General features: G+C 42.7%; 4 protein-coding genes across 9 annotated transcripts; all 4 read right to left on the reverse strand.

Annotated features, from left to right (window-relative positions):
• Positions 1-1921: 1921 nt before the first annotated feature.
• slc25a37 (solute carrier family 25 member 37) lies at positions 1922-6620 on the reverse strand. 2 transcript variants are annotated; one of them, XM_085909424.1, is made up of 4 exons: positions 6336-6620; positions 4672-4900; positions 4545-4601; positions 1922-3984 (listed from the first exon to the last, which is right to left on the reverse strand). In XM_085909424.1, the coding sequence occupies exons 1-4, from the start codon at positions 6528-6530 to the stop codon at positions 3458-3460; spliced, it is 1008 nt and encodes a 335-aa protein (XP_085765550.1). In that variant the 5' UTR covers positions 6531-6620; the 3' UTR covers positions 1922-3457. The 2 variants fall into 2 exon arrangements, with proteins under 2 accessions (XP_085765550.1, XP_085765551.1); XM_085909425.1 differs by lacking the exon at positions 6336-6620 and adding an exon at positions 5595-6211.
• A 1083-nt stretch (positions 6621-7703) lies between these two features.
• entpd4 (ectonucleoside triphosphate diphosphohydrolase 4) lies at positions 7704-13898 on the reverse strand. 3 transcript variants are annotated; one of them, XM_085910208.1, is made up of 14 exons: positions 13218-13898; positions 12493-12622; positions 11729-11858; positions 11369-11566; positions 11050-11255; positions 10832-10982; positions 10553-10656; positions 10239-10298; positions 9968-10122; positions 9511-9677; positions 9118-9442; positions 8801-8886; positions 8309-8470; positions 7704-8219 (listed from the first exon to the last, which is right to left on the reverse strand). In XM_085910208.1, exons 3-14 carry the CDS (start codon positions 11734-11736, stop codon positions 7985-7987), a joined length of 1857 nt encoding a protein of 618 aa, XP_085766334.1. In that variant the 5' UTR covers positions 11737-11858; positions 12493-12622; positions 13218-13898; the 3' UTR covers positions 7704-7984. The 3 variants fall into 3 exon arrangements, with proteins under 3 accessions (XP_085766334.1, XP_085766335.1, XP_085766333.1); XM_085910209.1 differs by lacking the exons at positions 12493-12622; positions 13218-13898 and adding an exon at positions 12119-12273 and having other exon boundaries at positions 9992-10122; XM_085910207.1 differs by lacking the exons at positions 12493-12622; positions 13218-13898 and adding an exon at positions 12119-12273.
• gda (guanine deaminase) lies at positions 12851-18057 on the reverse strand. 3 transcript variants are annotated; one of them, XR_015065885.1, is made up of 14 exons: positions 17877-18057; positions 17363-17451; positions 17083-17254; positions 16792-16879; positions 15628-15733; positions 15507-15534; positions 15296-15403; positions 15041-15148; positions 14881-14978; positions 14733-14800; positions 14409-14574; positions 14219-14337; positions 14104-14131; positions 12851-14024 (listed from the first exon to the last, which is right to left on the reverse strand). XR_015065885.1 is itself a non-coding variant. In XM_085910210.1 (14 exons), the coding sequence occupies exons 1-14, from the start codon at positions 18000-18002 to the stop codon at positions 13930-13932; spliced, it is 1380 nt and encodes a 459-aa protein (XP_085766336.1). In that variant the 5' UTR covers positions 18003-18057; the 3' UTR covers positions 12851-13929. The 3 variants fall into 3 exon arrangements, 2 of the variants coding, with proteins under 2 accessions (XP_085766336.1, XP_085766337.1); XM_085910210.1 differs by having other exon boundaries at positions 14428-14574; XM_085910211.1 differs by having other exon boundaries at positions 14428-14574; positions 17083-17283; positions 17877-17915.
• Positions 18058-20058: 2001 nt separating this feature from the next.
• On the reverse strand, positions 20059-21980 carry c4h9orf85 (chromosome 4 C9orf85 homolog). Its single transcript, XM_085910261.1, has 4 exons — positions 21783-21980; positions 21543-21649; positions 21300-21413; positions 20059-20869 (listed from the first exon to the last, which is right to left on the reverse strand). The coding sequence occupies exons 1-4, from the start codon at positions 21882-21884 to the stop codon at positions 20656-20658; spliced, it is 537 nt and encodes a 178-aa protein (XP_085766387.1). The 5' UTR covers positions 21885-21980; the 3' UTR covers positions 20059-20655.
• Between the last annotated feature and the right edge of the window lie 227 nt (positions 21981-22207).

Genomic DNA, 22207 nt, shown 5'->3' on the forward strand with positions numbered 1-22207 from the left:
GTATTCCATCAAATTGCATTTGTTTGTTTTCAACAGTCCGATTAGATGTTAGCTACTACTGTGTGAATCTAATCCGGCCTTCAGGGCCATCAGAATAAATCATTGCTATCCTCTCATCTTAGTTGCCTTCGAATATTTTCCCGTGGCACCTGGATCGACTGGATTCGGAGGTAAGTGATGAAAAGCACCGAAGCATTAGCTCGTGTATCTTTAGATTAACCACTTCCCATTAGAAACACCGAGGAGTGTCTTGTTGTTTATTTAGGCTTAAAAGTGTGGTTAATGGCGCTAGGGACTCTTTGTCGGGTAAGGAAGCATTGTACCTCACTATGACAAATACATTTTTTATTATATTATATTTATTTATTTTTATTCAATTTAATTCAATTGAATTTAATGACGACTGACTTGAGTTTTCCCTTCCCACGTGCAAGTGCCCATAACGGGTTAAATGTGTCTTTAAAAGAACCAGCAGATCTTCATCAAAGGATGAGAAGAAAACCAAACCTGACCACAAAGGAAGTCTTTGTCGGCGCTGCAATGTGCCGTGACTGTCTGACAAATTTGTTGGGTCTGATAAGCCGTTTTGAAGCAGCTCTGGATCCCCCATGTTACAAGGGCCAAAGAGGCAATGGGCATACTTTTGAATCCAGCGCATCCAGGAACTATCACTGTGTGGATGGATGTTTGTGTCTTAAGACCAGCATGTATTGAGTAAAGAGGTTGTTGTCATTTTCCAGTTCTTATCTTCGGTATAAAGATGTAAAGTAGTCAAGCAAATGGACTGCAGATGAAACCGACAAGGACGGAAGACGTGGCATCCATTGTAGGCTCGGGATAAACAACATGATCAGGGACAACTCCGCCACGCCACCTGTGTACGTGTGCCGGGACATGCCGGCTCCGGATAAAGCTCGCCACTGTCTGCGTCCCGATAAGAACCGTCTTGTTTTTGTTCCATCCGAGCGTATCGGTAAGTATCTGCCTTCACGTAAACAGTCCGATAAATGACAGCCAGCACAAGAAGAACCTCGAGCAGAATTATTGTGAGCACGGCGGGGTCATTTCAAGGACATATGTGGTCCAAGTCTGGAGCTAGACCTCAGTTACGTGGAGAGTCTCATGTGTCTCTGGTTGTGTGGTCCAGGTCTCGAGATCTTTCGTCCATGTCTTGAACTAGATCCAGGTTATGCAATCTGACAAGGAATCCGAGGTCATTTTTGGTTTGCGATCAGATCGTGTGACCTCATTTTCATGCTTGTTCAAGATCATGCGAGCCATGTCTCAAGCAGGTCCAACCAGTTTTAGGCTGGTTCAAAGTCTTGAGACAATTTTAAATGAGGTCGGAGTAAATAGTGTCATTTAGTATCAGTCTCATTCATACGAGTGATCCTTGTATAACGGTAGCAGTCTGGTCCAGACCTCAAACAAGACCCAGGTCACGTGGATCGATTTTAACGCTAGCTCAAGGGCAAGGTTGTCGAGGTTATCTCCTTCAGGTTTAGAGGCAGTCCTCAAAGGGTAGAATTTGTGCTAATGTATAAGGTCATGTGATTTGGGGTCTTGTGCTAGCCATTGGTAACCAGGATCAGATCAGGCCAGATCTAAAACTGGTCTTCGGTCTAGTCTGGAGAATCCTCGGTCATGTGGCCCGAGTGATGCAACCCAAGCGGTCCTGGTCAAAAGATTGTCGGCTTTTGTGTGGTCCAAGTAGAATGGTAGGTGTGGCTTAGATCAAGTGAGAAGTCATGTGACTTTTACAATTCAGGTTTGACTAAAATGCTGTATAATAGCGCTCTCTGCTGGCACCACAGCGGAATGACACAAATTGGTTTGTTGTGGCCTTTGGGAAAGACAGGAATGTAAAACAAATAAATCTTCTTGGTAAACACAGATTTGTAAATAGCAAGTGACACCAAAGTCATCATGTTTCATTTATTTGAGCTTCATCCAGTGTTCCATGCTGCAGCAGCATCGTTACAATGATTTTATATATGCTTGGTCTGACATTCTATTGGCCTTATTTGTGCGTAAAAAGTACAAAATAGTCGCACACGCAAAAGTTTAGTGACCTATAAAGACGTGTCGAGCATGTTTCTTCACTTGGATTAAAGACAATTACTTCATGAAACGCAGATGACGCAAATGCATATATAAAGCTCGTAAAAACAATTCCCATTTGCTCCTGGGAAAATGTTGCGAGGGCAACTATGGCTTATATAAAGTGTACTGTATACAAACACTGAATGATTTAAAAAAAAAAAAAAGCCATCATTAAACACACCCATAGTGGAAAAACTACAATAACAAAAAAGGTCCTCTTCAACTGCCACACACGAACAAAAAAAAAGAAATGCCATCTTGCATATTTGAAACAATGTTGAGGCACAGAGACACACAGTGGTCACCGCAATGTGAACAAAAATGCGCCACAGTGAAAAAGCAGGTGCATAGAAAAATACCATTGTTACAATCCAACGTCGTTGGTGGCTAGTACACGTCGAGCCCAAAAAAAAAACGTCATATGTGATTATACAATCTGCAACATTTATGTACAAGTCAGGTCAGTGTTGAGCCCTCCAATAGCTGCCCTGTGTCAGATTTCAATTGGGAGTGAATAGTGTGTGTGCGTGATTCAGCGGCAGACTGGGGGGGGTTCTACTGCTGGCATGTGGCTTACTCGGCGAACCAATAACTAACAGCTATGGCAAATCAAGTTATTGATCTTCATGGAGGCGGACGTGACAACCACTAAACCATTGTTGACCTGCCTCTGCTTTTTAAAAAAAAAAAAAAAAAATAGATATATAAAGCATCGTACCCGGTTGCAAAGACTTGTGAAACAAGATTGCGTTTGAAAAAAAAAAAAAAAAGTCCAGCATGAAAGTTGAGCAACATTCCTGATGTGGATTTTCTGCTCAATCTGGAGCTGGCATGGAAGCGGAAGTTCTTTTGAAAATTGCTTTTGCGATGAACTTTACTCGTTGCGGATCAACCAAATGTAGTCAACGGAAAAAAAAGTGTTCAGACAGATAAGAAAGGAACTTTTTTTTTCAGCTAAAAAATGGAATAAAAGAGCAAAAGAGGCACTTGGAAGTTGGAGTGAGGATTCATTTTTTTCGTGTCGACTGGTTCCTAATAAATAAACACTGAAGGAAAGCAAATAAAGCGGCCATGCGCTGCTTCCTACTGCAGCCATTAAAATCACAAGCTCGGCAAATCAATAAATACTAAGAACTCCATCTAAACATCATTCAAGACTTTCTTGTGTGCGCTGGAAAGAATGCCCGACGATGACTGTGTGAATTTGTCCGTGATTCTTCTGCCCTTGAGTGACGTCATCATGGAAAAGGAAAAAAAGAAAAAAAGAAAGAAAGAAAAAAGAAAAAAAGTGCGGACGTCAGTGCGGGCGAAGACAAGGAGGCGTGTCACAGCTCGGTTACTTCCTCAAACGTGTTCACTTTGCGTTCCTGCCGGCGGGTCTCGCCTCCTGCTTGGTGAGGAAGTACTTGAAGAATTCGTAGACGGACCAGGCGATGGCCGTGGATGGCATCTGGTAGATCACTCGGGCCCGCGCGCCTTTAAAGAAAGCCGGCACGCCGCCCAGCTGGTACACTGTCCTGAAGGCGTTGGCCATTCCTGACAGGTGTCCGCTGATGTTGACAGAAGTGAGCGCCACGTTCTCCTGCGTGTTGAGCAACGTCTTGCACACGTCCAGCGGCGTGGTGACGGCGGCCGAGATGGCGCCGGCCGCCGCCCCGGACACGATGTGCGTGGCGGGGTGGTAGTGTCTGTGGGGATTGAGCCATTCCTGCATGGTCTCATAAGTGATGAAGTGAACGGCCTGGAAGGGGATGTTCATGGTCAGCTGCGTGCTGTAGCTGCGGTAGAAGGCGCCGGCACCTTCCGCGCGCGTCATGGTGCGAACGCAGTCCCAAAGTCCACGATAGGGCGACTTGTACATTTGCATCCTCTGCTTCACCACTGAGCCATGATAACACAAAGACATTGAAGATGTTTCAATGGAATGGTGATTTTTTTGCTCTTAAGTAGCGCTGATGGAATTTTTGGAAGGGCACCACAAACGCAAAATGAAGTTTGAAGTGAGCGACTTGAAAGAGTTAGTGGACGAATAAAAAAAAAAAAAGTTGCACAATTCTTTGAGTCTGTATGGGGGTTTTTTTCTGCTGCTTCAAAAATTTTTGAGGAAGGAGAAAAAGATTCATTTTCCCAAATCACCTTTTACTCGACTTTTTCTTGTCTTTCGGACATGATGTTAAAAGACGCAACCATAATTCATCTAGTTATGATTCAGTTTTCATTTCAAAGTGAGTGTCAAATGGTGCACGCTGCATTTGACTGAGACATCTTCAAAATATTAGACAGCACTTTTCCACAGTACGACATACATCAAACTCAGCATGATTATACTATTTGTGTTATTATGAATGAAACAATCAAAAACAATCCATTTTGAATGAGGCTATTTTTTCCCAGTTGCGGCATGAGTAACATTTATCTTATTTCGATTTTATTGCGCTTACCTTCAGCAGGGTTCATAACGGCATCATGGAGGACCGTGGCCACGCTGCCTGCGACACCTGTGCAGACAATATTTGGGGATGAATGGTCAAATTCAAAAGAAGATATTTGTGCTGGGAGACTTTGTACCGTTGGCCAGGTGGCTGTTGCCTCCACTTTTGATGACGTCGCTGAGGGAGTGCTTGAGGCGTTCGTAGCAGGCGAAATAAAGCGCGTGGGCGGGGCCGGCGCCCATCATGGTGATGTTGAGACCCCTTAGTGGTCGGAGGAAGCCTTCTGTGCGGATGATCCTTCTCAGGGCTTCGTAGACTCCTCTGTACTGGGCGTTTGGGTCGGGCTGCAGGCTCTGCATCCTTGTCTGAAGACAGAAGAAGACATTCATGGGCTATTTTTATTATGACAGCTGGCTTTTTACAAATGTGAGGAGAGGGAAAAAAAAAAAACACGAGAATGACGGTCTGGCGTGTACGAGCGAAGAAGCGCTTTGTTTGAGTCCGGCGTGCCAAGTTATCTGCACAGAACAAAGCCTGTTTTTATTTGCGGGGAGATGGAGACGGCGCTGGTGAGGTAAGATAGGCCCCGTCTATCTTCCTCTGCATGTTTTAATGTGTTTCCTTCCATTTTGCGCTCACAATAAACTACAATTCCATTTCCGGTTAATACAGATGTGGGAACTTGGGGACGGACTCAAATCTCAGCTGATGTTCATGTCTGAGAATTTTTGCTGCGCAAATCTTATCGTCCGGACAAGGGGGCAGTGAGTCACTTGAAATAAACGGAATATTTATACAAAATGTTATTTCTTGTCTCCAGATTTTTCATGATATCTGATGGGAACTGTTTGTGCCTTAGTTTGTTACATATAGTTTTGGCCTCAGTCTACCACAATCCAGGAGTAAAATCTTCCAGACGTTGTAGTAGTACCTCCACCCGGGCCGTTATAGTTAATACTACACAAGGACGAGGACATGCACACGCCCTGGACTGTGTGAGGTTGATTTCAAGAGTGTGTCGCACAGATAAGGCAGCCCCACCACACACACCCTTCACACCATTGGCACGAGGTGTGTCTCGAGCGATATCTCGGGTGGTCAAGTCATTAGTCGGCAGGTCCACTGAACTTCAAATAGACACACCTAAACATTTATTGGCAGGACACACACAAACAAGACTGCAGAGGTTATGACGTCTGGAAGCAAATATCCAGACGAGCTTAAGAGGAAATGACAAAAGGAGTTTGAGTAACAGAGGGCAGTTTGGCAAGATGGTAAAAGAGGATGGAACGGATTCATGTCATTTCCATGCATTTTAATGGGGAAAGTTGATTTCATTTGCAAGTGATTTGAGTTGGTAACCTTCACGCTCGCAAGTCAAGGCCGTACTCGGTAGCGTTAAGTTCTAAAATGAAAAAACGAGTACATGATTATTTAACTTAAGTCTGTACCTGGGCGTCAATGGAGACATGTCAAACTTTCTAGTCCCAGAGGCGCAATAGGAGACATAAGCTAATGGCTTGTGTTTTTTTTTTTTTTTAATGAAAGTATAAGAATGTTTTTAATGCTCATCCAGAACAAAAATGTTGTTTCTAAATTGGCTTCCTGGAGTGAACAAACAAGAAAAGCTAACTGTGGTCAAGCAGGTTGCATAGTTTCAAGCTAATACTTGTTAGCAACACACTGTCGTAGCCAGCCGTCCGTGCCGTGCCGTGGATTTGACAGGCCATGTTGGCGGCGTGACTCGGGTAAAAATGAGGTGTGCGGCAGCGGTGAGGGAGGGAGGTGTGCGTCCGTTACCTTGACGGAGTCCACCGGGTACATAACCGTGTGCTCCAGCACGCCAGCCACTGCGCCCGCTGTCATGTGCGTCGTCACCGAGACGTGAGGCGGCAAGCTCTCGTAGTCGCCGTCACCGGGAGCGGGCTGGCCGCCTTGGCTCGCCGTCTGCGACATCTCAAGCGGTGACAGCACACGCTCTGAGCTCAACTCCATGCGTTGAGCGAGCGAGCGCTCACCCGAGTGTTATAGGCGGCAGCGTGGACGGACGGCCACAACATTTTCGCTCGTCACCGCTCGCTGGAGTAAGAGGGGCGGAGTGACGTTTCCTTGAAAAGGCGTGGCTTTGTCGATAATTAACCAATAGAATTGCCGATGCTGGCACACAGGGCGGGCTATTGGACATAAGTGGCCAATGAGAAGTTTTCTTTCTGAAACTTGGATATCCCGACAGGCTCAGTCCCATCCATTGCATCTGGCATGACTTTTTAAACATTTCAATGTATATATTTTGACATAGATGAAGTGATTTTTTTATTCACCTAAATGACCTTCGACATGCACTTTGTACTTAAAATGTCTATTTAAAAAAAATCATATTCATATTAATAAAAAGTGCTTAAAAAGCAAACCTTAAGGACAGAAAAACCAAAATGATATCCTCCTTTTTAATCAAGACAAAATGTCTTTCACAATGACACAAAGTAAAGTCAAATAAAAGAAGATAGATGAGAGTGGGTGGGGCACTTTCTGGGTGAAAAGTAGTTCATCCAAATCGACTTTTGAATGAGTTTTACATTTTTATCACATACTGCTACTGGTATAGATAAAGAGGGCTTGGTCATCCCAGGACAGCCCGATAACAGACCCTAAAACCCCCAACATTGCGGGTTCTCCATTCTTGCATTGTGCGATAGGACGTGCTGATTTAAGAATGTCTTGCAATAATTGGAGAAAAACATCAACTCGAGACTCTGCACTTCAATGTTGACGGATCATATTTGAAGAAAGGAGAGGCAAATCAATTAGTCTGATGTCTGCTCTTCAGGCAAGAGAATTGTCAGCAAACAAAGCTTTATTAGCATACTGCAGCCTGACAAACATTTCATGACACCAATTGTGCATAAATAACATGTTACGTGCATCAGGTTATTACAAATCCTCATGACAGCTTCTGAAAATGAAGCCCACCAAAATAGCCTCAATGTTCCTCAATTACAATAACAATGAGTCAAAACAATTTGAAGGGCTCTGCCAGTGACAAGACATGTATTGCACAAGTATTGCATCCAATTCTTACGCGCACACATACAATTGTACCGGGAGGGGCGCTTTTAAGAATATTCATGTGAAAAATCCAGTGCTCCTGCCACTTAAAATATGGATTGATTTTCTATTAAATGCATAAATGTGGAAAAAAAAAAAAAACTCTTTAAAAAGGCAGAACGAGGCGAATGCCCACAAAATAAAACAATATAACTTCTGAGTAGTTTTGATTTTTCCTTCGGCAAAAAAATAAATAAAAATATTTGCCAGATTTCTAATATGATATGAATACAGTAACTCCGACATATTTTTGTGGCTCAGTAAGGCCTCGGCTCGAGTCTCACACTGGATCTTTGTGCCCGAGACTTCTCGTAATACAACACGGCGAGCACATGGACGAGAGTTTACAAATTGATGGGGAGTGTTGGTGATCCCAAGCCTTCCTCCAGCCACGGCACAGAGGAAGGCGAGCAGCGCTGCGCGGCGCGCCGGTGGATTCGGCGAAGTCGCAGCATGTACAAGATGATTGACAGGAGGACGATGAAGAAACAAACCAGAAATAAGTAGTGGTTGTTGAAAAACGAGAAGCTGTGGCGCCAGTGGGAGTGTAATCCCTTTAGACTTTCCTGCTGGATGTCCCTGGAAAAAAGAAAAGCCCACAATCCTCAGAAGGATAAACGTGACACGAAATGGAGGAACGGAATGCAACTTCAGCCAAACGATCTTACCTCAAAGGTAGAAAGCGTGTTCGGAAGAGAATAGCTCCGAGGGTCCATTGGACCTCCTTATCGTAGACCAGAAATGCTGTTTTCAGGTTTTTATAGTCAGGAGGGAAGGAGAAGCCGGAGTGCAATACTTCATACATCCACGCCGATTTAAAACACTGATACCTGCAGACGTAAAGAACTCAAAAATCAAGTATCATCACATTCCAAGGCATCTTTATTGATAGGGCACTTTCACGGCAGCTGTCGCTCTATCAAAGTGCTCAAATGAAATAATACAACAGAATGTATCACGTAAAACATTGGAAATAATGCAATCATATTTTATTTTGCTTAAAAATAAAATAAAGCCAAGAGTCTTGTAATATATCATCAAGAGTAAAAAGATGGATTTTTTAAAAAAAAGAGCACACACTTGATTTTAGAATTATTAATCGCTATAAAATGAGAATGTGTGTGCATTTGGACATTTGAGGACTTGCGCAAGGAACTTACTGCAGTCTGTGGAGATCGGCGTGGGATGCGAATAAGCCGGCGTCAAAACGCTCCCTTAGAGTCCCCCACTGGGTGGCGCAGTAACTCTGAAAATGTGAAAAGCACATGTTGAGCATGTAGAAGCTTTGACCTTTGGTAAATAATGAGTCTGAGATTAATTTTCATTCCTCTAAATCACACTACCATGGTCATACAAAATGTCGTGTTTTACATTACATTGCAATGAACTGCAAAGATGTATCGACTCCATTTCCTACGACACGTGTGTCGACTTATTCTCCTCGGGTGATTCACGGATGAGGCTTGTTGCCATTCACCTTTGCAGCTTGGGCATATTTGGAAGCGTTGTAGTCTCCGCCCATGCGTAGCACATCCTCTGTGCAGTAGTAGAATTCAGAGAAACCAAAGAACTGGCTGTTGTTGTAGTCAATGGGCGGCTGGAAGATGCCGTTCAGAGACGTTTGAGTCTCGTCGGTGCGGTTGAGGAAGGGTTGAAGTGCACGTCTGCATTGGTCAAAGTCGCCTGTGCCCAGCACGTGGAGCTTCCGTTCCGGGGAGCCGATCTGGTCCCGCAGGTCCGTGGGGAGGCAGGGGTCCAGGAGGGGGGACGCCGCCATCTCGCCGACATGCTGACCCAGCAGCCTGTTGAAATGGGACACCAATGAAATGATGACAACAAGCCCAAGCATCGGCCGCTGGCTGTCACTCACTTATTGCGAGCGGTGGTGTTTTTGACGAGGCTCTCCTCGTATGTTTGACGTGCCGCGTTTCCTCCGAAACCCAGGAAGGTGGACACGTACACGCGGTACACGTGATCAGTGCGATGGGCGTCGCATCCCAAATTAAATTCGGCCAGTAAATTCTTGGCCACCTCTTCCTAGAGAATAAATGCAAATTATGTTAGATCGTTGTGTCCTCTGTGAAAACCGACCAGTATTACATTTATCATCATTAGAAACTGTCATGCGTCTAGATTATACTGCCTCTAGGTGGCCAGGGCTTGCATGCACGCTAGGAGAAGCACAATTGGCATTGAATTTCAGCAAAAGTATGGCAAATACAGAAAGCAGTCAGGGGGGGGGACAAAAATGGTGCACACAAAGCCAACAAGGAGTGACAACCAAAGAGCGCACACAAAAAAAAACGGAATTGATCATGGATAATAACCTGTTGTGGAGAGGCAAAGCTTACACTTTTGGGCACTTCAAATGCTATCTGTGTGGAAACTCCGCCCATGTCCAAAACACCTGCAGTCCTTTTTCTCACTAGCGCCTCCTGGTGATCACTGCCCGGGATATTGACCTCTACTACAGCCTCGTCATCTTGAAGAGAGAGCAGGACAAAGAGGTCAGAAGGCTAACAGACATTTTCGGAATGACCAAAAAGGCAACGGAATTGAATGGAAAGTTGTTCAAACACAAACCCTTGGTGTCCTTACCACTGTGAGCATGATTAAATTTTCCAAGGACAAAATTGATTCCGATCCACGCGTAGACCCCTGAAATCAACGAGAACATCTTTGCACATTAATAATGAAATCCTATTCCAAATGCTGCATCAAAATGTCAGCCAAGTCAAAGAACGCTCAATTTTGATTCACAGAGGGGTAGAGCGTATGACTTTCAAAATATCTTTATTAATGTGGTTGCACTTTCTAGCAGTGCGTAATCATAAGAACTCTTTTGAATACTGTACATACAAATAATGATTGAGAAGAAAAACTACCAGGTAGTCAGTGTATTATTATATTACCTTCCAGTTTTCCAGAAATTACTTCGACGTGAGAATCTGAGAACAGAAAGTTGAAGTTCACTGGGATGTCTGTTCGCAAATCTTCCAGAATCGCCTCCTGCTGACTGATATTAAAAAAAAACAAAAAAACATACAGAGGTTACAATAAGAAAAACATTTCTGTTGAAAACAAATTTTTGTTGGTGTGTTTTGGGGTACTGGAAAGGTTTAACAGGAACTCCATTCAGTCAATGTGGAAAATTTGTTTAACGTAATTGCGCGGATATATTTTTAGTGTACCTCTCAGGCAGAATTCTCATTCCAGCTGTGCACAGGATGTAAAGAGGTGTTTCAATGTGTCTATTTTTTGGAATATGTTCAGCTGCAAAGCTCAGCAGTGGATGGATATAATCACTGGCTTTCTCTGGTGTTTGAGCCATCTTGGAAATCCCTAAAAGCAACAAGTATGAAGCATATAGGTTCATCACGTGTCATCCGTTTCAAATGCCTTTTCTTACCTGGCTTGATCTTCATGACCACCGACTTCCCATTTTGATCCCTCATTTGCCGAATGTCCAGGAGCTCGTGGGGATTGCCGTTGTGACTGGGCCAGCAGTACACGTAAACCCTGGAACCACTGCTGCCGCAATCCACCACCAAGCCGTAGCTCAGGTCGGGATTGCTCGCGTCGGTCGTATCTACGTCCGACACCCGAGCCAAGTGCCTGTGGAGAGTAAAACATTGTTCACGTTCTTGTCCGTCACGCTCGGATGCCACGAGATTTTCAACGTAATGAAACATCCAGTGCTTAGACTATTGAAATGAGAATGGGTTAACCTGTGGAAGCTGTTTCCCTTTGTGGTCCAGCTGGCGGGCAACTTTCCAGTGACCAGAAGCAGGTAACACACTCCCAAGAAAAAGAGGAGCAAGCCAATGAAGATCAGCTGCCTGGATGAAGGAAGCAAGAGACGAGGAAGGATCTGGGATGGCAGGCTAAAATGCCAGGAGGCCGGAAAAAGGCAGGAAAAGCTTATCCTAAAGAACAGAAGGGAAGAAGAAAAAAAAGCAATATATGATCATCTGAGATGTGTGTATACGTCTTACGAGGCTTGTTACAAATGTTCACAAGAGATATACTTCAAAACCAAATTACAGAGAATCCCTCTTGATGTGTTTTCCCACAGTTATGAAACAAACCTGCCCATGATGAAGACTCTCCTCAGGGTTTTAGTCTCATTCGTGTGAAGCCGCCAGTCAGTAGGATGGACGAAGAAACTCCGGCTTTCAGGCCACACTCCATTCCGGATTCATAACTGCTCCCCATTACCTTGCATTGACAAAAAAAAAGAGATGTTTAGAGTTGAATCTAGCTTTGCTCTTCTCCTTTGGAAGAAGTCCTCGATCTAATTTTATCCTTCATCAGTAATATTTGTTTCAACGAGATAAAAGCCAAACTGCGGTTGTTTGCTAGCGTTAGCGTCATTCCTCCGCAATGCTAGCAGTGTACGTAACGAAACACATATTTAACATTCGTCGGAGTCGTTCGAGTACTACACGGACGAGACAGCGAACGTATTTCATACTTACAATTCACATCGCAAAAGTTTTTCCACAAACATCATCTGCGAGACACCAAGTGCTAGCCGGCCGGCTAATGTTGACAGGTATGTAGCAAGTCTCTTAACGAATGACGTGTTAGGGCATAAATATGACGTGTATTTATAACGGGGTGGAGAGGGTGCGTTTGATTTCTATTCCATGTTAGCCGACTGTCGCGCGGTTAAATGGGGACAACGTACAACGTTCTGTGTGAAGGAAAAGATGACACCAGCATTTTTCTCTTTTCTTTTTTTTTCGTTGTGTTTAGAATGTTTTCAAACAAGAATGGGCAAATGAACGTTGCTGCTTCTGTGATGCTTTGTTTTTATATGTATATATATATTTAAATTGCGAGTACTCACATATGAAAAAGTATTCAAATTGTTCCGCCCACGCCCTTCTGCCCAACAGGCTTGTACTGTCAATGGTGAACGCCCAATTTGATTATGGATTTTATCTGCAGGTCGTCACGTTCTTCGGTTTGAACATTAACTAAGGAAACAGAAGACAATAAGGAAGTCAAGTCATTTCCAGAACGCCAGTTCTGAATATGAGTATATTTGGACTGGTTTTGAATCAACTGCAAATCTCGCAAAGAGCTAGTTGCAAGGAGGGTTGCAATCACTATTGAATATTTTTTGAATATTCGAATGACTACTTAAATAATCTGATATAATTTAATCTACATAAAAAAAATATTGAATAAAATCCTGGTGGCTGTTTGTCAAATATTTTTTGTTTATTTGGTCTTATTTCGTGATTATAAAACAATTAAACAACAGTTAAGCAATATCAGACAACAATGATTGCTGTTCATTGGGATGTTTGCAAATGTCTTATTTGGATTAAACACAAAAGATAAATAAATCAGTCTGATTACATGAAGGACTAGAGCGATCAAGAGAATTCGTACAAAAATGCTTTTCCTGACAATATAAAAAATGAAAGTGACAGTGTACAATCTAAAAGTTGTCTGAACCTGAACAGAGCTTGTTCCGTGATGCATTGTTAATTCCAAGAACGCTTACTCAATCACAAACAAATGATTGACACTCGACAAGCAAAACATGCTGAGGAATGGCCTCACCTTATAATCGAACATGTGTCCAGTTCACAATGTCCTGAAAGTGCACAAATCTGATAGTAACACATCATGATTTTTGGCTAGAATCTAGCAATTTCTTTAAAATCCAAATTTCCTGAAAGTGCACAACTCTGATAGTAACACATCATTATTTTTACTGCAACTAAGGAATATTCAAAATATCTTATATACAAAAAAAAAAATCAGGTACTTTTAAAATTTCAAACAACAATAAAATCCTAAAATTGTGTTTTATGCATTTTTTCAGACCGATCAATTTGGATATCCAAAACAAAAAGAGCAAGTGAAAAAGTGGAGAAGTGTTTTTCGTCAAGCACGATGAAGCCTGAAGTGCCTTGTTGTTTTTGTCAAGCCGCCTTCGTGCTAGTGGCTCAGCCAAACACTTTGCTTGTTTTTCTTTAAATCATCACAACCATTTGCACATTTCACTTTCTCGGGAGCCACACTTTGAGCTTATTTACAGCAACAACAACAAAAAAAACCGCTGGGCAGTCAAGATGAATTCATGTTGCTTACGGTAAATGCTAAATATTAAGTCGCTGATAAATTGCAAAGTGCTCAGTGCACTTCTACAAATGACTCCTGCAAAATAAATCCCAAAGCTTGCCCGCTACAAATAATCAAATGACAGGCCGATTGTGACTCATTTCTAAAATCAATCATGAAAGAATAGGCAACATTGCAAGTTATCCAATCAAAGTGGTGCTAAATTTAGCGGAGGGTGCTTCTCGGGATATGGTACCACTTTCCTTCCGGCCACATAAACCTCCACGATGTTCCTATCGTCACCTGCACGACAAGAACAAAAAGCATCGTGTGACGGATGTTACGTCAAGCACGAGGATAGCAATGGTAACCGGTCACTCACCCAAATTCAAAAACTTTTCCAGCATAATCTGAAAGTCAAATTAATAAATCAGTTAGATCTACCGGATAAGAGAAACAAACTGGACAAGTGTGAGCCGAGTGTCAATCAAACTCACCTTTGGTTCCTCGAGCTGGATCAAGTCGATGGGCCCATCCGGAACGGCTACATTCACTCTCAATGCATCAAAGTCTTTCCCAACTTGGAAGTTTCCAATTTGGTCATCGAGGGACAAAGCTGGAGACATACGACACGTTCATAAAAAAAAAAAAAACATCGCTCCCCTTTTCAATATCAAGGTGACTAACCGAGAAGGTTGTTTTGTACCTTGGCTTCCACCGAGCGTCGCCAACCTGAACACCTCCTCAAAGGTGAGCGTCTCATATTCCGGGTCCTGTACTGTCAGAATTTTGGATGTGTCCAAGGTTCTCCTCACGGCATCCAGCATGGAGGCTGAGTAGCCGCCCGCCACGTCTGACGTAGGCACAGAGAAAAACGTTGTCATACCGTCAAAGTCTTCGAGACCCAAATGTGATTGTTTCACTTCTCTATTCTCTTTTGAAAAGGTTTCACTTCTCTATTCTCTTTTGAAAAGGTTCAAAAGAGGTCTCATCTTTTTTTTTTTCCCTCACCCGTTCCGAGGCCAAGCTTGACTTTATGATTCAGGACGTTCCGGACATTGAGGAATCCGCTACACAACCTGAGAGGATGAATGGTCGCAAACATGTTAGACCACCGTTTTGTCGATTTTCGTTTGAGCGGTAAATCAATGGCACTTACGAGATGTTAGAGTTTGGACAGTGAGACAAAGAAGCTCCTGTCTCTCGAAACAAAGCCAACTCTTCATCGCTCAGGTAGCAACCGTGTGCCATCACCGTCTGCCGAGACGCAACAAAATCGACCCAAAATGTTTCCAGACCAAACCGGCGATTGTTCTCACCTTGTCGGTAAGCAGGTTGTGTTTGTGGTAGACGTCTGTGTAGGAGTTAGAATCGGGAAACAGCTCCTTCACAATCTTCACCTCCTCGATATTTTCACTAATATGACTCTGCTCGTGAATATTCATAAAGAAATGTTACATTTGCAGCTTTAAGTCAGGGTGTGTATATTTTTGCATGCTCATTTTGGGTTTGAATCTCTCCGGCAATTAGTCCCAAGGCGACCTAACCGGGTTTGGTTGGCATGGTGACCTCACCTGAATATGCAGGTTGTTATTCTTAGCCAGCTGTCCCAGTTGTCCCAGTAAGGCTCCAGAGCATGACAGGACAAAGCGAGGTGTTACCACTGGCTTCACTAGTGCATACTGACAAAAGAGCGGCAAGAGAACACTCAGTCAAAAATGTCGTGAGATTGACATTGACGACAAAGCTCTAACATTTGCGTTTGTCGGAAGAAATTCCACTCACCTTCTTCTCCAAGAGCTCAGCGATGAAGCTTGAGGATGAAACACAAATGATTTGGATGTGAATCCTCACATCTTACTCCACATTGATGTACAAATGAAAAAAATATATATTTTCTACCCACCGACGGGTTTCCTCCAGAGACTCTTCACAGGTCTCTTTGTAATGTTTCACAGAGTTATTCCTGTCCATGCACACCTTGCCCACCAAGGCTCGCTGTCCCAAGTCATCTAAAAAAACATAAAAAATTAAAAATAAAATCAGTCTGCCACTGTTTCTAACTTTTGTTGCCCGCAGAAAAGCCACCCTCGAGGACCAGAGTTTGACACCTGTGATTTAAAGCCTTATCTCAGGGGTGTGCAGACTTTCTCAAAAAAACACATAGGATTACTTTTGCTTTTGTTAAACACAGTAAAACCAATCAATCAAAAAAAAGTAGAAGTTACATTAAAAAACTGCTTCTGCTTTTTCTTCGAGGAACTTTTTTTAGTTTCTGGGAACTCAAAGAAAAAAAAAAACTCTTGAAAGTTTAGCATGGAGGGGGGGGGGGGGGGGATTATTCACACGTCTGCAGCAGATGACATAACACAACAAGCCCCGAGCGTCTGTCCAGGCACCTGCTTCCACTCATCAAGGCGAGTCGCCTATACCCGTTCAGGCGTGTTAGCGTGGTTCGTACTTTGCCTAACACATTTAATTGCTCCCTATTTGGACTATGAACCACATGACGGATAAAGTTGGGAGCTAAGCAAATATCGTGATAAAATAAAAACATTTGATAAGGATCCATCGTTTGGCAAACTTGTGTGGGGTGAATGACCGCAAAACTGCCTCAAACCCGGGCGGCTTCTATTTGCTGTGGTTATGTAAAAAGGACACGGTAGAAAGGTTGATGAGAACGATTAGAAAGAGAAAGAAAATCAGACATCAGCTGAAAGGTCAACAACTGAAATAGAAAGAAAATCAGACATCAGTTGAGATGGCAGACGATAGTTAATATGTCACCCGGCACGTGTCGTGATGTCGTGACAACCGCTAAATGCCTCGACTGTATTCTCCTTTTAGAAGAGGTGTGATCTTTTTCTGTCACGGGTGCCTTACGGCCGGGGGACATTTTTCCAAGAACCACCTCAAAAATAAACACCGAATAAACATAGCAAGAATGCATATTTTTATTCCAACCCAACAACTCATGAGCCATTTCATCAAGTCAACTTTTGCTTTATATTACGCCGAAGTCAAGAATGTGTACGTGTAAAAAAAAATCAGTATGAAAAAGTGTTCATACCTGCAATGTGACCCAACAAAAGAGACGAGTCGGTGTGTATGGTTGCAAAGTAACAAGCGGTGGTTGTTCCGTTTTTCAGAGTTCTTTTCTGAGAATGACACGAAACCAATTACAGGATTAAGACATTTTGGTTTTTCTGGTGTCAATTTTCCTTGAATTGTTTCGCAAGTGGGCAGTAAACACATCTTGAAACTAGATTGCGGAACAAAAGGGATGCGGTAGAATTTCGATGGAAAACAGCTGATCTTAACACACCGACCGTTCACAGAGTACACGTCGAGAGGAGCTCACCACGACTTGAGTGTAGACCTCCCGTGCAAAACGCTTATCTTTAAAGCGTGATTCCACAGGAAAGGTATACTTGTTGAGCCAGTCAAGCAAGGGCATGTCCAGGGCTGTGCCAGCGTAGCTGTATTGAGGGGCATGGATGTGGGTGTCCACCAATCCGGGCATGAAGAATTCACTACAACGCAAGAGGGCATCGGATATTATCTGCACCGAGTTATTTTAGATGCATTTCACTGTTTGGAATGATATGTAAGCGTGGCAATCTACATTTTTGTACACTTACTGTTTTTCCAGGTGAGTTACTGACGATGGATTAAAAGCAAATTCTTTCGAGAGTCGAAGTAGCTCCTCGCCTTCTCCGATAAAGGCGATCTGGTGATCAAATGGACCTTAATTAATTGGCAAATGATTGAAACGGATAAATAATTGTTATAACGTAACGATAAACACAGTTTGGTGAATGTTAGACATTGCTCACCCATGATCATTTTTATACCACTACTACTACTAACATAATAGTGATCACGTAATCATAAAAACAATCGGTAGAAATATTTAAAGTAATATGACAAATATCAATATAACACCATACACCCGTCAAATAATAATATAATTAACATAATTTTAATATATTTAAAATATGTCATATAAATGAATAACCCACAAGTTGGTCAAATTGAAACAGCAATAATATAATTAACATAATGATAATATATATATATATAAAGTACATCATATAAATGAATAATAACCCACAAGTTGATCCAATTGAAAGAATAATAATAATAATAAAACACCTTTCCATCAGCTTGAACTCCAAGTAGTGCATCTTCCAGGATCTTCACCGCTTCCTCCGGGGTTGCATGGATCAAAGTACCCCTGAAGACGCGCATCCGCGCAGAAGCTCCGTTCACGTTTGCCATCCTAATTTCAGAGCAATGCTACGCACTCGCGCGCTCACCTGCAGCGTACTGCGCCTTTGAGTCGTGCGTCTCCTTTATCAACACGTGAGATGGTCTGCTGGGGAGGAGAGCGAGGAGGGAGGGAGGCGCACCTGACTGAGGAGGAAGTGCTTAGCCAATTGGAAGGCGAGGAGTGCCTCGAATTGAACAAAGTAACACCGAGTCCGGACAGACTTATCGCAAAACGCACTTATCGCAAAACTCGAGTCTTTTAGTGACACCGAGAGCCAAGAAAATGTCTGCAGGATCTAAAGCATTTTCTATTCGGGCTCCAGAGCTCTGGAATGCCCTACCAATGGATATTAAAACTAGTACCTTAGTAGAAGACACGTTTAAAGATATATTTCTATGATATGGGCTTTAATGAACCTGTAGTGGCCGATTCGGCTGGAGTTTGTTTTTGCTCCCTCTCCCCCCACGGCTGGGGAGGTGGTTAGGTGACACCCAAGATGACAGCGGCTATCTAGATTCTCGTGGACCAGCATGAGGGAACTGCAGCAGATTACCCTCCTAGAGGACACTGCCAGGACAGTCGAGGGCACCTCCGACAGCTCTTGGCTTTGGCTTGGACATCCACTTTTTGATTTTCATATTATGTATTTGATGTGCCCTCTTTGCATTCATTGCAGCCTGGTGATCCTGAAAGGGGGATCCTTCCATCTGTGGTCCCTTCTCAAGGTTTCTCATTTTTCCCCTGGTAGGGTTTTTTTTTTCGTTTTTCCTTGCCCTTTTGGGAGCCCAAGATCAGGGGATGCTTTGAGAATAATTGTCAATTGATTGTCTATGTGAAGCCCTTTGAGACTGCTTGTGATTTAGGGCTATACACATAAACTCGATTTGACACACTTGCACAATTTAACGACTTATGAAGTCGCTATAACAAAGCTTAAGTCGGGTTTTAAAACTGGAAATAAAAACCAAATTGTACACGATATTTTGCATTAAGGTAGCAACCTCGGACTGCCCTCAATAGAATGAGTAAAATGTCCTTATTCATTCTTCAAAACGTTCGCCCTCGCTGAATTGTTTATTTGTTAAAAATAATAATAATAATTTTTGCATGAGGTATCGCCCCCTTTCCCTGCCGAGTTGAATGTCTGATTGTTAAATAATGTTTGGTGTGTGGTTATCATCTTCTTAATGTCACGTGTCTACTGTCTAACTTGAACTGTTTGAACCCTTTATAAGTTTACATGAGGGCGGCTCGGTGGCGCACTGGGTAGCACGTCCGCCTCACAGTTAGGAGGGTGCGGGTTCGATTCCACCTCCGGCCCTCCCTGTGTGGAGTTTGCATGTTCTCCCCGGGCCTGCGTGGGTTTTCTCCGGGCACTCCGGTTTCCTCCCACATCCCAAAAACATGCTTGGTAGGCCAATTGAAGACTCGAAAAATTGTCCCTAGGTATGAGTGCGAGTGCGGATGGTTGTTCGTCTCTGTGTGCCCTGCGATTGGCTGGCAGGGTGTCGCCCGATGACGGCTGGGATAGGCTCCAGCACCCCCGTGGGGACAAAGCGGTTCAGAAAATGGATGGATGGAAGTTTACATGATGACATTTTTTTTAGCACAACTCACAATTTGCAGAGTGGCAATGCACAGTCAGTCACATGAAGACAATAGAGTCACATTACATCAACATTGTCGTGAGGAAAGTTGGATCAGGATGTGATCTCACTCGTTTTCTCTCTCTGTAATGGTCATGATATAGCCATAGCTGCTGAACTGGCAAAAATGGAATGAAATGATCTCACTCGTGTGAAGAGTTTAACTCAGGCTATCGCTGCTTCCTCGTTGGTCCGGTGCCACGCTGTCGACTAGACGATATTTTCCTCAACTTTGAAGTTGCTTTGATTTACGACTAAAATCTGCCACTCTGAAGTATATGGAAATTACATTGATACGTACCAGCTTCACTGTAAAAGGATGATATGAATAAAGTTGAGTAATAATGGGGCCTCACATAAAAGAAAAACATAAATATTAAATTTGTCTTGACAAATAAAAAAAAAAATTCATTTGAAATTTTTACTTTCATGTTTATTGAGTTGATAAGAAAATAGTACTATGATGTTTTCTCAGGTTGACTTTTTTGTGTGACTTTTGCAGCTGGACTGTTATTTCTTTATCAAGAGCAAAAAGGTGGAAATGGATATCTTGGTCGTGGTGTTGGGTGACAAGTTATATAATATTGCCAATGATTGGTACACGTGTTTAAATATTACCATAGGGTAGAACATTGGTCACCAACATGGCTCTAAAATGTTGCAGATTTATATGAAACAGTTCATTGAAATCAATAACATGAAGAGTGCATGAATGCCTTCCAAAGTAGTTGCTCTCAGTTTCCGAAAGATCGATGACCCTTGAGTTTGATGCAGGTCAACCTACGTTCAAATGCAAAGACATGTGTGAGGGTGATGCTATTTCAGTGAATTGAAGAAGGAAAGGGAAGAAACTGCACGAGCGCCACATGATGAAGAACGCCAAAGCATAGAAAATGCAAACGACGGCAAAATGAGAACCGGTGTGTTGCGCTAACCAGCTGTGGTAAGACCACTTAAAGTAAACTACATTCCATCATCAACTTTGCAAATGAGATGACACTTGTGCAATCATTTACTATGCGAGTTTCACTCGAGACACATCTGGAAGAGGAAGAGACTTGCACGGTGTCATCTTTGGGACTGATTGACTATCTTCATCTTCATCCTCAGGGTCACTGAAGTCTTCATCATCATCAAAGTCATCATCATTGTCCATGTCCTTTTTACACTTTTGGCCTTTCTCTTTGCTACCATTGTCCTCTTCTTTTTGGTCCAGATGAGAGTTGACTCTATAAAAGTGGCAGAGAAAATATCATCATCACCATCATCACTGTTTAGATGTCACGTCAACTAGTAACTTGAGAGCATCAGCTCCCAAACTGTGGTAGGGGTATCGAGTGTTCCAACAGGGTGTGTGTGTGTGTGTGAGACGACATCATTACACAGCTATGTTGCCCAAACCAAATAGAAAAGGTTCAAATTTCTTTTATCTGCTAAATTACGCCCTCTACCGTCGAAACAAAGTAACTTGCATGAGGTAACTCAGCCACAGGATGGCAGTCTCCTCAAACAATGAAAAATCAAGAATAAATAAGTGAATCCTTCTGTTGTAAGAAATGGTCTTAAAATGTTATATAGCACCACTAAAATTCTCGAGAGAAATATTTTCACATTTTGATCAAAGATATATGCATTGGTTAATAGTTGAGGGGTACTTACGGGATGACAATGTCCTCTTTTTCCCCACATTTGCAGCATATTTCCAGTTGAAGAGAGCAGGGTTTACAAATGACATGATAAGCATCCTTCACAGTCTTCTGAGAACATTTGACGCTGGAATAGGAAAAGATCCATCTTTATTATTGTGATGATAGCAAAACATTTAGCATCACGAAAGGTTATGGGTCTGGTTTGTGAGGTGACACAAGAAGTTACGCAACTGTACATTTACAATATACATACCATTTCCGAGGCTGTGTCAGAGATTTATATTTGTTGTACTTGACTTTCCACTCGAGAACACCCTTGCAGTGTTGACATAGTCCATCGTGGATTTTGGAGTTTGCCTTCTGCGTTTCAAAAATGTTAAAGATTTAACACCAAACTATTGCCAATTAAAAAAAAAAAAACACTAAAGAAGCATAAGTGCATGCATGAATACCTACAAGTCTTTTTCTCGGGCGTCTGGCAAACAAGTCTTACCTTTACTTGCACACTCGCTCCATATTTGTCATTCTTGAAGGCGACGGTGTTCTGGTACTTTTGGCCTCGCGAACGAGACGCGTTACCCCTCTGTGTACTCATAGTACAGTAGTAGTTAGTTAATTACACATGGTAGGGTTTAGCAACTCAACTAACCTCACGCTAAAAGACAACTGACCCGGAAGTACTTTTTATTCGCGAAAGTAAGCGAGCAGATGTTTCGCCACCTACTGGCGGATCACTTGACTTGTTCTTGTGTTGTTGTTTTTTTTCTTTAATGTGTTGTATTTTTTTGTTTCACTATAAAAACAAAAAATACTACAGTAAAAAAAAGCAAAAAAAAAGCCATAAATTATCAGTCAAAAATGTGGTGCCGAAGGTTCCACCAGTGGTATTGGTTCTTGTCAACGTCAATCAAAAATGTT

The sequence above is a fragment of the Syngnathus leptorhynchus genome, chromosome 4 (assembly GCF_054491065.1).
Source record: "Syngnathus leptorhynchus isolate UIUO chromosome 4, UIUO_Slep, whole genome shotgun sequence".
Lineage (NCBI taxonomy): Eukaryota > Metazoa > Chordata > Actinopteri > Syngnathiformes > Syngnathidae > Syngnathus > Syngnathus leptorhynchus.